This window comes from Xenopus tropicalis, chromosome 6 (genome assembly GCF_000004195.4).
Source record: "Xenopus tropicalis strain Nigerian chromosome 6, UCB_Xtro_10.0, whole genome shotgun sequence".
Classification (NCBI taxonomy): Eukaryota; Metazoa; Chordata; class Amphibia; order Anura; family Pipidae; genus Xenopus; species Xenopus tropicalis.
Window position 1 is genome coordinate 146468821 of NC_030682.2, and position 14937 is coordinate 146483757.

At 44.9% G+C, this 14937-nt stretch overlaps 1 protein-coding gene across 2 annotated transcripts in view; it reads right to left on the reverse strand.

The window, feature by feature from the left end:
• The window catches only part of trappc9 (trafficking protein particle complex 9), a 287181-nt gene that overhangs the window by 198373 nt on the left and 73871 nt on the right, over positions 1-14937 (reverse strand). For both annotated transcript variants that reach the window (NM_001142140.1, XM_012964380.3), the window contains 1 exon segment: positions 14613-14734. In NM_001142140.1, the coding sequence (NP_001135612.1) occupies positions 14613-14734 (122 nt within the window).

Here is a 14937-nt window from a genome sequence, read left to right on the forward strand (position 1 = left end):
AACTTAGGGGGCTGTTCCTGCTGAGTTGTGCTTACTACAGGGGAATCCATATCTGCCATAGTTTTATGGGATCTCTCTGTACAGGCTATGAGCAAACTTAGGGGGCTGTTCCTGCTGAATTGTGCTTACTACAGGGGAATCCCTATCTGCCATAGTTTTATGGGATCTCTCTGTCCAGGCTATGAGCAAACTTAGGGGGCTGTTCCTGCTGCATTGTGCTTAGTACAGGGAAATCCCTATCTGCCATAGTTTTATGGGATCTCTCTGTACAGGCTATGAGCAAACTTAGGGGGCTGTTCCTGCTGAATTGTGCTTACTACAGGGGAATCCCTATCTGCCATAGTTTTATGGTATCTCTCTGTACAGGCTATGAGCAAACTTAGGGGGCTGTTCCTGCTGAATTGTGCTTAGTACAGGGGAATCCCTATCTGCCATAGTTTTATGGTATCTCTCTGTACAGGCTATGAGCAAACTTAGGGGGCTGTTCCTGCTGAATTGTGCTTAGTACAGGGGAATCCCTATCTGCCATAGTTTTATGGTATCTCTCTGTACAGGCTATGATCAAACTTAGGGGGCTGTTCCTGCTGAATTGTGCTTAGTACAGGGGAATCCCTATGTGCCATAGTTTTATGGTATCTCTCTGTACAGGCTATGAGCAAACTTAGGGGGCTGTTCCTGCTGAATTGTGCTTAGTACAGGGGAATCCCTATGTGCCATAGTTTTATGGTATCTCTCTGTAAAGGCTATGAGCAAACTTAGGGGGCTGTTCCTGCTGAATTGTGCTTAGTACAGGGGAATCCCTATGTGCCATAGTTTTATGGTATCTCTCTGTACAGGCTATGAGCAAACTTAGGGGGCTGTTCCTGCTGAATTGTGCTTAGTACAGGGGAATCCCTATGTGCCATAGTTTTATGGGGTCTCTCTGTACAGGCTATGAGCAAACTTAGGGGGCTGTTCCTGCTGAATTGTGCTTAGTACAGGGGAATCCCTATGTGCCATAGTTTTATGGATCTCTCTGTACAGGCTATGAGCAAACTTAGGGGGCTGTTCCTGCTGAATTGTGCTTAGTACAGGGAAATCCCTATCTGCCATAGTTTTATGGGATCTCTCTGTACAGGCTATGAGCAAACTTAGGGGGCTGTTCCTGCTGAATTGTGCTTAGTACAGGGAAATCCCTATCTGCCATAGTTTTATGGGATCTCTCTGTACAGGCTATGAGCAAACTTAGGGGGCTGTTCCTGCTGAATTGTGCTTAGTACAGGGAAATCCCTATCTGCCATAGATTTATGGGATCTCTCTGTACAGGCTATGAGCAAACTTAGGGGGCTGTTCCTGCTGAATTGTGCTTACTACAGGGGAATCCCTATCTGCCATAGTTTTATGGGATCTCTCTGTCAAGGCTATGAGCAAACTTAGGGGGCTGTTCCTGCTGAGTTGTGCTTACTACAGGGGAATCCATATCTGCCATAGTTTTATGGGATCTCTCTGTACAGGCTATGAGCAAACTTAGGGGGCTGTTCCTGCTGAATTGTGCTTACTACAGGGGAATCCCTATCTGCCATAGTTTTATGGGATCTCTCTGTCCAGGCTATGAGCAAACTTAGGGGGCTGTTCCTGCTGCATTGTGCTTAGTACAGGGAAATCCCTATCTGCCATAGTTTTATGGGATCTCTCTGTACAGGCTATGAGCAAACTTAGGGGGCTGTTCCTGCTGAATTGTGCTTACTACAGGGGAATCCCTATCTGCCATAGTTTTATGGTATCTCTCTGTACAGGCTATGAGCAAACTTAGGGGGCTGTTCCTGCTGAATTGTGCTTAGTACAGGGGAATCCCTATCTGCCATAGTTTTATGGTATCTCTCTGTACAGGCTATGAGCAAACTTAGGGGGCTGTTCCTGCTGAATTGTGCTTAGTACAGGGGAATCCCTATGCTGCCATAGTTTTATGGTATCTCTCTGTACAGGCTATGAGCAAACTTAGGGGGCTGTTCCTGCTGAATTGTGCTTAGTACAGGGAAATCCCTATCTGCCATAGTTTTATGGGATCTCTCTGTACAGGCTATGAGCAAACTTAGGGGGCTGTTCCTGCTGAATTGTGCTTAGTACAGGGGAATCCCTATGTGCCATAGTCTTATGGGATCTCTCTGTACAGGCTATGAGCAAACTTAGGGGGCTGTTCCTGCTGAATTGTGCTTAGTACAGGGGAATCCCTATGTGCCATAGTTTTATGGTATCTCTCTGTACAGGCTATGAGCAAACTTAGGGGGCTGTTCCTGCTGAATTGTGCTTAGTACAGGGGAATCCCTATGTGCCATAGTTTTATGGTATCTCTCTGTACAGGCTATGAGCAAACTTAGGGGGCTGTTCCTGCTGAATTGTGCTTAGTACAGGGAAATCCCTATCTGCCATAGTTTTATGGGATCTCTCTGTACAGGCTATGAGCAAACTTAGGGGGCTGTTCCTGCTGAATTGTGCTTAGTACAGGGGAATCCCTATGTGCCATAGTCTTATGGGATCTCTCTGTACAGGCTATGAGCAAACTTAGGGGGCTGTTCCTGCTGAATTGTGCTTAGTACAGGGGAATCCCTATGTGCCATAGTTTTATGGTATCTCTCTGTACAGGCTATGAGCAAACTTAGGGGGCTGTTCCTGCTGAATTGTGCTTAGTACAGGGGAATCCCTATATGCCATAGTTTTATGGTATCTCTCTGTACAGGCTATGAGCAAACATAGTGGGCTGTTCCTGCTGAATTGTGCTTAGTACAGGGGAATCCCTATGTGCCATAGTTTTATGGTATCTCTCTGTACAGGCTATGAGCAAACTTTAGGGGGCTGTTCCTGCTGAATTGTGCTTAGTACAGGGGAATCCCTATCTGCCATAGTTTTATGGTATCTCTCTGTACAGGCTATGAGCAAACTTAGGGGGCTGTTCCTGCTGAATTGTGCTTAGTACAGGGGAATCCCTATGCTGCCATAGTTTTATGGTATCTCTCTGTACAGGCTATGAGCAAACTTAGGGGGCTGTTCCTGCTGAATTGTGCTTAGTACAGGGGAATCCCTATGTGCCATAGTTTTATGGTATCTCTCTGTACAGGCTATGAGCAAACTTAGGGGGCTGTTCCTGCTGAATTGTGCTTAGTACAGGGGAATCCCTATGTGCCATAGTTTTATGGTATCTCTCTGTACAGGCTATGAGCAAACTTAGGGGGCTGTTCCTGCTGAATTGTGCTTAGTACAGGGAAATCCCTATCTGCCATAGTTTTATGGGATCTCTCTGTACAGGCTATGAGCAAACTTAGGGGGCTGTTCCTGCTGAATTGTGCTTAGTACAGGGGAATCCCTATGTGCCATAGTCTTATGGGATCTCTCTGTACAGGCTATGAGCAAACTTAGGGGGCTGTTCCTGCTGAATTGTGCTTAGTACAGGGGAATCCCTATGTGCCATAGTTTTATGGTATCTCTCTGTACAGGCTATGAGCAAACTTAGGGGGCTGTTCCTGCTGAATTGTGCTTAGTACAGGGGAATCCCTATATGCCATAGTTTTATGGTATCTCTCTGTACAGGCTATGAGCAAACATAGTGGGCTGTTCCTGCTGAATTGTGCTTAGTACAGGGGAATCCCTATGTGCCATAGTTTTATGGTATCTCTCTGTACAGGCTATGAGCAAACTTTAGGGGGCTGTTCCTGCTGAATTGTGCTAAGTACAGGGGAATCCCTATGCCAGCCAGGATATGAGAGAAGAGGATCAGTGTGAGGAGTGGGAAGGTGACACGGGGGTGGATCAGGGGTATAAAGGGGCAGTATAGGACAGAACTATGAGGGATTACAAATTTACCAGGAAGTAGATTGTGGGTAAATTACTAATCTGTGCCCCAGGATTGGCTGGCTGGAAGGTGCCATATTCAGTGCTGCTGGGGGCCCTAGCGATGTAGGTGCTGCCTCCCCTGTTCCTTTCCCCATAACAATTCAACTGGAGAGATGAAACCCCCGGCACAGACATGGAAGACTGTTTGGCTGAAAGGGTTAATGGTAACCATGGCAGCTGGTTGCAAGTGGAGAATCTGATTTCTCTCCCCCCCCCCTCGCCAGCTGACAGAGCAGATATAAATATCCCTATTAGCAGCTGCCATGAATCTTTAAACAGCGGGAGGGGGACAAAGGCAGCTAAATATAGCCCTGCGGTGCGGGAGGGAAGCGCCGTGTCCTCACCGAAACCTTTCCCCTCTCACTCCAACAGCCAATCCTCTCCCTGCAATGCTGATCATTATACCGGGCACATCAGGCACTGCACCCAATCCCATGGCAGCTCCGCCACCTCTGGGTCCCTCCTGTCCTCTATCTGCCCTGCCACCCCTGCCCCCACCCCCTACAGTAATACAGGCATACCTTGCCTTACTATACACAGTATCACTCAGATAGAGGCCAATATAAAGCAATACAGGCACACCTTGCCTTACTATACACAGTATGACTCAGATAGGGGCCAATATAAAGTGATACAGGCATACCTTGCCTTACTATACACAGTATGACTCAGATAGGGGCCAATATAAAGTGATACAGGCACACCTTGCCTTACTATACACAGTATCACTCAGATAGGGGCCAATATAAAGTGATACAGGCACACCTTGCCTTACTATACACAATATCACTCAGATAGAGGCCAATATAAAGCAATACAGGCACACCTTGCCTTACTATACACAATATCACTCAGATAGAGGCCAATATAAAGTGATACAGGCACACCTTGCCTTACTATACACAGTATCACTCAGATAGGGGCCAATATAAAGTGATACAGGCACACCTTGCCTTACTATACACAGTATGACTCAGATAGAGGCCAATATAAAGCAATACAGGCACACCTTGCCTTACTATACACAATATCACTCAGATAGAGGCCAATATAAAGTGATACAGGCACGCCTTGCCTTACTATACACAGTATCACTCAGATAGGGGCCAATATAAAGTGATACAGGCACACCTTGCCTTACTATACACAATATCACTCAGATAGGGGCCAATATAAAGTGATACAGGCACACCTTGCCTTACTATACACAGTATGACTCAGATAGAGGCCAATATAAAGCAATACAGGCACACCTTGCCTTACTATACACAATATCACTCAGATAGAGGCCAATATAAAGTGATACAGGCACACCTTGCCTTACTATACACAGTATCACTCAGATAGGGGCCAATATAAAGTGATACAGGCACACCTTGCCTTACTATACACAGTATCACTCAGATAGGGGCCAATATAAAGCAATACAGGCACACCTTGCCTTACTATACACAATATCACACAGTTAGAAGTCAATATAAAGTGATACAGGCACACCTTGCCTTACTATACACAATATCACACAGTTAGAAGTCAATATAAAGTGATACAGGCACACCTTGCCTTACTATACACAGTATCACACAGTTAGAAGTCAATATAAAGTGATACAGGCACACCTTGCCTTACTATACACAGTATCACTCAGATAGAGGCCAATATAAAGCAATACAGGCACACCTTGCCTTAGTATACACAGTATCACTCAGATAGGGGCCAATATAAAGTGATACAGGCACACCTTGCCTTACTATACACAATATCACTCAGATAGGGGCCAATATAAAGTGATATAAGCACACCTTGCCTTACTATACACAATATCACACAGTTAGAAGCCAATCTCCTGACAGTATCCTGCCTTACTATGCAGTAAATGGCAACTTTTAACCTCTTAACTGCTGTATTCACAGGAAAACCAAATATGTACCAAATGAATATTTCCATGGGCAAGCAAAAAACGAATTATTAACCTTTCCACTGCCAGACCTTGTGCTTCCTACCAGGACTGCTCAGCAGTTCTAATGTGTAGCGCTGGCTGAAAGCTCAGACTCAGGCACACTTTACTGCTGCGCTGCGAGTTGGAGTGATATCCCCCCCCTCACCCCCAGCAGCCGATCAGTAGAACAATGGGAAGGGAGCAAGATAGCAGCTCCCAGTAGGTATCAGAATAGCACTCAATAGTAAGAAATCCAAGTCCGGCTTGGGACTCCTCCAGTTACATGGGAGTAGGAGAAACAATAGGTTAGCTGAAAGCAGTTCTAATGTGTAGCGCTGGCTGAAAGCTCAGACTCAGGCACACTTTACTGCTGCGCTGCAAGTTGGAGTGATACCCCCCCCCCCTCACCCCCAGCAGCCGATCAGCAGAACAATGGGAAGGGAGCAAGATAGCAGCTCCCAGTAGGTATCAGAATAGCACTCAATAGTAAGAAATCCAAGTCCGGCTTGGGACTCCTCCAGTTACATGGGAGTAGGAGAAACAATAGGTTAGCTGAAAGCAGTTCTAATGTGTAGCGCTGGCTGAAAGCTCAGACTCAGGCACACTTTACTGCTGCGCTGCAAGTTGGAGTGATACCCCCCCCCCTCACCCCCAGCAGCCGATCAGCAGAACAATGGGAAGGGAGCAAGATAGCAGCTCCCAGTAGGTATCAGAATAGCACTCAATAGTAAGAAATCCAAGTCCGGCTTGGGACTCCTCCAGTTACATGGGAGTAGGAGAAACAATAGGTTAGCTGAAAGAGGAGGAAAATGTGCTGAATGTGAAATCTGGGACATTACATGACAGGGCAGATGATGCCAATGCCATGTTCATACCGTGACACTTACATTCAGAACACGAGTGCAGAAACATATGGGCACCAAAGCGCCGTCATTAAATATTTCATTTACACAGGCTGCCAATCAGATTGCCCGGTGCTCGCGCTCCCTCCCAGCCGGTGCTGCTGTGTTCCTAGCAGATGGCAGAGCTGTGCCGCCGTGGAACGCTTCTGATGAAGCAATTGGAAGGGCCAGGGAATGTCAGGAGCGATTTACATGAGCACATCAGCCGCTGGCAGGCATCCGTGCCCGGGTACCCGGGGGCCTCACCCCCAGCCTGACCCCAAATCCCTTCTGTAGCCTCTGACTGACATGTGACTCAAACCCCCAGAATTAATTTCTATAATAGGAAAGAAAATGATGTCACTATTGGAACGGAGAAGGATTATGATGATTGGGCAGCAAACAGCCGTGTGATGTGCGTGTCGTGCCCCCCCCCCATCATCGCTTTCTAATCCGCCTGTAATTAACAGAAGGGCAACTGGGAAATAAACAAATTAATTTAAACAACTGAAGGGATGTATATGGCAAAGGGGCAGTGCCCGGGGGCCGGGGCTAAGCCACTGCTATTGAAATCACTAGGGAACCATTGCCGGTAAAAAAAAAACCACATAGCCGTAAAGGGCCTGAATGTGTGTGACATTAAAGGGGAACTATTACCCTAATAAATCATTTCAAATATATTTATATTGTGTCTGTCAAGCAAAATAAATTTTACTTACACTGTAAATAAAATAAATATTGTATTTCTTTAATGTTCTACACACAGAATATCTGTATCAGTCCCACTGTATCCTACACACAGAATATCTGTATCAGCCCCACTGTATCCTACACACAGAATATCCGTATCAGCCCCACTGTATCCTACACACAGAATATCTGTATCAGCCCCACTGTATCCTACACACAGAATATCTGTATCAGCCCCACTGTATCCTACACACAGAATATCTGTATCAGCCCCACTGTATCCTACACACAGAATATCTGTATCAGCCCCACTGTATCCTACACACAGAATATCTGTATCAGCCCCACTGTATCCTACACACAGAATATCTGTATCAGCCCCACTGTATCCTACACACAGAATATCTGTATCAGCCCCACTGTATCCTACACACAGAATATCTGTATCAGCCCCACTGTATCCTACACACAGAATATCTGTATCAGTCCCACTGTATCCTACACACAGAATATCTGTATCAGCCCCACTGTATCCTACACACAGAATATCTGTATCAGCCCCACTGTATCCTACACACAGAATATCTGTATCAGCCCCACTGTATCCTACACACAGAATATCTGTATCAGCCCCACTGTATCCTACACACAGAATATCTGTATCAGGTCCCACTGTATCCTACACACAGAATATCTGTATCAGCCCCACTGTATCCTACACACAGAATATCTGTATCAGTCCCACTGTATCCTACACACAGAATATCTGTATCAGTCGCACTGTATCCTACACACAGAATATCTGTATCAGCCCAACTGTATCCTACACACAGAATATCTGTATCAGCCCCACTGTATCCTACACACAGAATATCTGTATCAGCCCCACTGTATCCTACACACAGAATATCTGTATCAGCCCCACTGTATCCTACACACAGAATATCTGTATCAGCCCCACTGTATCCTACACACAGAATATCTGTATCAGCCCCACTGTATCCTACACACAGAATATCTGTATCAGTCCCACTGTATCCTACACACAGAATATCTGTATCAGCCCCACTGTATCCTACACACAGAATATCTGTATCAGCCCCACTGTATCCTACACACAGAATATCTGTATCAGTCCCACTGTATCCTACACACAGAATATCTGTATCAGCCCCACTGTATCCTACACACAGAATATCTGTATCAGCCCCACTGTACCCTACACACAGAATATCTGTATCAGTCCCACTGTACCCTACACACAGAATATCTGTATCAGTCCCACTGTACCCTACACACAGAATATCTGTATCAGTCCCACTGTATCCTACACACAGAATATCTGTATCAGTCCCACTGTATCCTACACACAGAATATCTGTATCAGCCCCACTGTATCCTACACACAGAATATCTGTATCAGCCCCACTGTATCCTACACACAGAATATCTGTATCAGTCCCACTGTATCCTACACACAGAATATCTGTATCAGTCCCACTGTATCCTACACACAGAATATCTGTATCAGCCCCACTGTATCCTACACACAGAATATCTGTATCAGTACCACTGTATCCTACACACAGAATATCTGTATCAGCCCCACTGTATCCTACACACAGAATATCTGTATCAGTACCACTGTATCCTACACACAGAATATCTGTATCAGCCCCACTGTATCCTACACACAGAATATCTGTATCAGTCCCACTGTATCCTACACACAGTATATCTGTATCAGCCCCACTGTATCCTACACACAGAATATCTGTATCAGCCCCACTGTATCCTACACACAGAATATCTGTATCAGCCCCACTGTATCCTACACACAGTATATCTGTATCAGCCCCACTGTATCCTACACACAGAATATCTGTATCAGTCCCACTGTATCCTACACACAGAATATCTGTATCAGTCCCACTGTATCCTACACACAGAATATCTGTATCAGCCCCACTGTATCCTACACACAGAATATCTGTATCAGCCCCACTGTATCCTACACACAGAATATCTGTATCAGCCCCACTGTATCCTACACACAGTATATCTGTATCAGTCCCACTGTATCCTACACACAGAATATCTGTATCAGCCCCACTGTATCCTACACACAGAATATCTGTATCAGTCCCACTGTATCCTACACACAGTATATCTGTATCAGCCCCACTGTATCCTACACACAGAATATCTGTATCAGTCCCACTGTATCCTACACACAGAATATCTGTATCAGCCCCACTGTATCCTACACACAGAATATCTGTATCAGCCCCACTGTATCCTACACACAGAATATCTGTATCAGTCCCACTGTATCCTACACACAGAATATCTGTATCAGCCCCACTGTATCCTACACACAGAATATCTGTATCAGCCCCACTGTATCCTACACACAGAATATCTGTATCAGCCCCACTGTATCCTACACACAGAATATCTGTATCAGCCCTACTGTATCCTACACACAGAATATCTGTATCAGCCCCACTGTATCCTACACACAGAATATCTGTATCAGTACCACTGTATCCTACACACAGAATATCTGTATCAGCCCCACTGTATCCTACACACAGAATATCTGTATCAGCCCCACTGTATCCTACACACAGAATATCTGTATCAGCCCCACTGTATCCTACACACAGAATATCTGTATCAGTCCCACTGTATCCTACACACAGAATATCTGTATCAGTACCACTGTATCCTACACACAGAATATCTGTATCAGCCCCACTGTATCCTACACACAGAATATCTGTATCAGCCCCACTGTATCCTACACACAGAATATCTGTATCAGTACCACTGTATCCTACACACAGAATATCTGTATCAGCCCCACTGTATCCTACACACAGAATATCTGTATCAGCCCCACTGTATCCTAAACACAGAATATCTGTATCAGCCCCACTGTATCCTACACACAGAATATCTGTATCAGGTCCCACTGTATCCTACACACAGAATATCTGTATCAGGTCCAAGGGTTAACTGGAGTTATGGAGGGATATGGAGGGATGACACGAGGCAGGAAGGTCTCGGAGCTGTCTCTCGCGTGCTGCTGCCATGCTTTTCTGGGGAAGATTACATAAGAGCCACTAAATGCTTCAGGAGCCAAAGTCGGGCACATTAGGACGGTCGGTTTCACTCCACATAAACACCAGTGTCCCCTGGGGGCTCAGCAAACTCAAAGCCCTAAAGTGAAGGGACGGCTCTGAGAAGAGAAGGGAACTCAGAACTGTGACAGTCAGTAGGGAGCGCAATAACCTTGTGTGTGTGCCCCCCCATAGCTTTACCTTGGGGGTCTGGGAAATGCTTCATAGCAGCAGGGAGAGGCACGGAGCAATTAAACAGAAGCTCCATAGGCAATAATGTTAAAGGGACAGCGCTGATTTATCTTACAGTTGTGCCTAAAGTTACAGTGGGAAATTCAGAATTTAATCTAAAAAGTCAGTATATTCCCTTTGCTCTGATACAAGCCGCGAGTAGGACTGACAGCTGATATATTTAAGCCAGGCGTTGGGCATAATGTATGGTTCATCTGTCCTCCCCCTCATCCAATCACACAATAAATCCTGATTCACCAATGAGACGGTCAGGGTCAAAGCCAGACACTAATACAGTTATTCAGTATGTGCGCTCTGCAGTGAACCCCACTAATCCACCCACTCGTACTAAGGATTTCCCCCCTCTGCCCTTCAGATTAACAGACTTTGGCACCCAGGGGCATAATGCAGCCACCCTGGGCATAGCCGGAGATTCTCCCATAAGGCAGTGCAGCACCATTGGATGCAGTTGGGTGGGGAGGGCCAGTTAGTAATACCACTGTTAGTACCCTATTGGCTACTGGCCGTCACACCCATCTACTGACATTTAATGTACAACAATATTTAAGATGCGCTCAGTTATTCTGCTCAATATACATTAATTATAGGATTTTTTTTCTGAGCTGCACTACTACTAAGGGAAACACTATGGCACCTCCTACCCATATGTATAAATACAAATATACAGAGAAGGAATGTTCTGGGCACACAATAAGCTGTACCCCCATACTGTACTGTCTAAGGGAAACATTATGGCACCTCCCTCCCATATGTATAAATACAAATATACAGAGAAGGAATGTTCTGGGCACACAATAAGCTGTACCCCCATACTGTACTGTCTAAGGGAAACACTATGGCACCTCCTACCCATATGTATAAATACAAATATACAGAGAAGGAATGTTCTGGGCACACAATAAGCTGTACCCCCATACTGTACTGTCTAAGGGAAACACTATGGCACCTCCCTCCCATATGTATAAATACAAATATACAGAGAAGGAATGTTCTGGGCACACAATAAGCTGTACCCCCATACTGTACTGTCTAAGGGAAACACTATGGCACTCCCTACCCATATGTATAAATACAAATATACAGAGACGGAATGTTCTGGGCACACAATAAGCTGTACCCCCATACTGTACTGTCTAAGGGAAACACTATGGCACCTCCTACCCATATGTATAAATACAAATATACAGAGAAGGAATGTTCTGGGCACACAATAAGCTGTACCCCCATACTGTACTGTCTAAGGGAAACACTATGGCACCCCCTACCCATATGTATAAATACAAATATACAGAGAAGGAATGTTCTGGGCACACAATAAGCTGTACCCCCATACTGTACTGTCTAAGGGAAACACTATGGCACTCCCTACCCATATGTATAAATACAAATATACAGAGAAGGAATGTTCTGGGCACACAATAAGCTGTACCCCCATACTGTACTATCTAAGGATAACCAATGATAAAAATGCATTTGTTGGAGGCAGAGCTGGAATGATTTATTGTCGGCTCGCTAACAGAATACTAAAAAAGCACCAAAAAGAATCTAAATGCCAAAAATTAGCATTATAGAATCAATGAGACATTCTGACAATGTTCTGCAAAGCCTGTCACTAACGCTCCCAGGCGCTTCCCTTTGTATGAAGCCTGCGCGGCACAAAATGATTCCTAGCGCCCGTCTCGTAGAACCGCATTGTGACTCTTCCTAAAACCCAGAGTGACAGCTCCTGTGTATCAGACGGGTCACAGTTACACCAGTGATGTGATATTAACTGCATGGAAATAAACTTGTCATAGGAATAATAATCCAGTCAAATGTTCTATTTCTCATATTTAATTAGTAGGAGGGAAGGAAATCACTGGGGAGTGCCAAACTCGTACCACAATCCTACACTGGGGGTTACAATCACCCCCAACACAATTAATTAGGGTCACACTAGGGTGTGCAATCCCAGGGGCCCCCACACTAGTCATGTGTGGGGCAGCCCAACACCAATGGTATATATATCAGGCATGGGTATATAAATATTCGGGCGAGGAAAGGGTCAAATTTTTGTCGACCCGAACATCACTACCCCACACCCCGCTATGGGCCCCCCCAATGCCTGCCAACCCCCTCCCCTCTGAGTGCACGTACATTATACTTATCTTCAGCGTGATTGGGGAAGGGAGATCAGCAGGGGAACACCAGTGGGGATTGGGTCTGGGTCAGAAGGCCCGCGAGAGCCGGGGACAACCAGGTGTTTTACCAGGGCTCCACCGGCCCAATCCCACCCCCCTATTGAGATATAAAAGTACTTAACTAGTAAAGTGCTAGGTTAGTGTGTGTGTATATATATATATATATATATATATATCCCCTACTGTGTCTCATACCACATGGTAATTATTCCCTGTGTATTTATACTTATTTATTGTATTTATTATAACACTTGTCCTCCCTGTGTGTAATTGTGTAGATTGTACAGCGCTGCGTACCCTTGTGGCGCTTTATAAATAAAGTTATACATACATACATACACACACACACACATACATAAAACTGACTCTAGCTCAGGGCTGTCCAACCGGAGACCCAAGGGTTGGGTGTGCCCCTCACAACCCTTTTAACCCCCTGCATTCCCAATGAACAAGTTGTTGCTGCCATGTAAGATTCCCAATTAGACTGTAAGCTCTATGGGGCATAGATGTAACCACATTCCATGTACTGTACCATTATCCAGTGCTGTGTTTATATGAACCCAATGGCGTAATTAATGGAGACAATAAAGTGACTACAGAGGGCAAGTTACAAACACTGGCGGATAATACAAGGACAAGACGATCAGAGGCTGCACCAATACAACCCCTATATGGGCTCAATTACTCTCCCATAATGCAGCTCTGTTCCTTACTGCACTGATATCACAACACAATAATGAGGAGTTTGTTTGGACACCTGACCAGTAAGTTCATTATTGTACAGCAGGAAGCCGTCTGAAGCCTGCAGCTCAACACAGCCCCCTTGTGTTCAAATAACTGAATAGCACCCCCTAGGTTGCAAACTATGGGGTAAACCAGAGAGCAGTTTCCAGCAATATTTCCCCAGTTTATTAACGGGGCAGTTCACCTTTAATTTAACTTTAAGTATGTTACGGAATTAACAATTCTAAGCAACTTTTCAATTGGTCTTCATTATAAGTTTTTTGAACTATTTGCTTTCTTCAAACTCTTTGCAGTTTTCAAATGGGGGTCGCTGACCCCGGCAACTAAAAACCTACTGCTCTGTGAGGCTCCAGTTTTATTGTTACTTTTTATAACTTTTTTTTCAGTCCCTCTCCTATTCATATATCAGTCTCTCATTCAAGTCACTTCCTGGTTGCTAAGGTAATGTGGACCCCAGCAACCAGATAGCGGTTATAACTCCAAACTGGGAGTTGCTGAACAATTATTGAAATGATTATAAAACTACAAATAATAAAAAATAAAGACCAATTGCAAATTGTCTCGGAATATTACTCTCAAAGGTGAACAACCCCTTTAACACTTTCCTGACTGTCAGTTAAATGCTTAAACAAAGCGACACATTTCTAACTGCTGATACCTGTGCCAAGTAAATGGTACCTTCAAACCCAATACAAGTGCAACTCAATGGCACTAAGGTTCTGTTCCACTGAGACGAAGGGGGTTATGTAATAAAAGGCACTAATTTTGCCCGGGAGCAGTAACCCATAGCAACCAAGTAGAATTTACTGGTCACCTGTTAAAAAGCAAACACCTTATTGGTTGCTATGGGTCACTGGGCAAAATTAGCACCATGTGGGGCAGGCCTTTTGACATTGCCCTTATATACAATTTATTATATGTTATTTATTGTTACCTTTACGTGGTTGAAATCGCTGCTCTTGCTGTCTGATTGGTTGATAGGCTTACTCTCCACTCTGGGTTTGGAAACATGCCGAAATGGGCTGGAGATCTGGAGGCCACTGACGCTGATCCCATCTGGGAGGTGGAAAGACACAAAGAAATGGGGGCAAGAAGGGAAAGAGACACATTAGAATTAAAGGCCAAGTCAATCAGTCTCTGCAATCAAAAGCAGCATCTGCCCCTTGTTATATCTGCACTGCGGGTTCCAACTACATGTACCACTGTAACAAAAGCCAGATCTCCTCCAGCCCACTACAGAATCCTATCATTCCCCTATA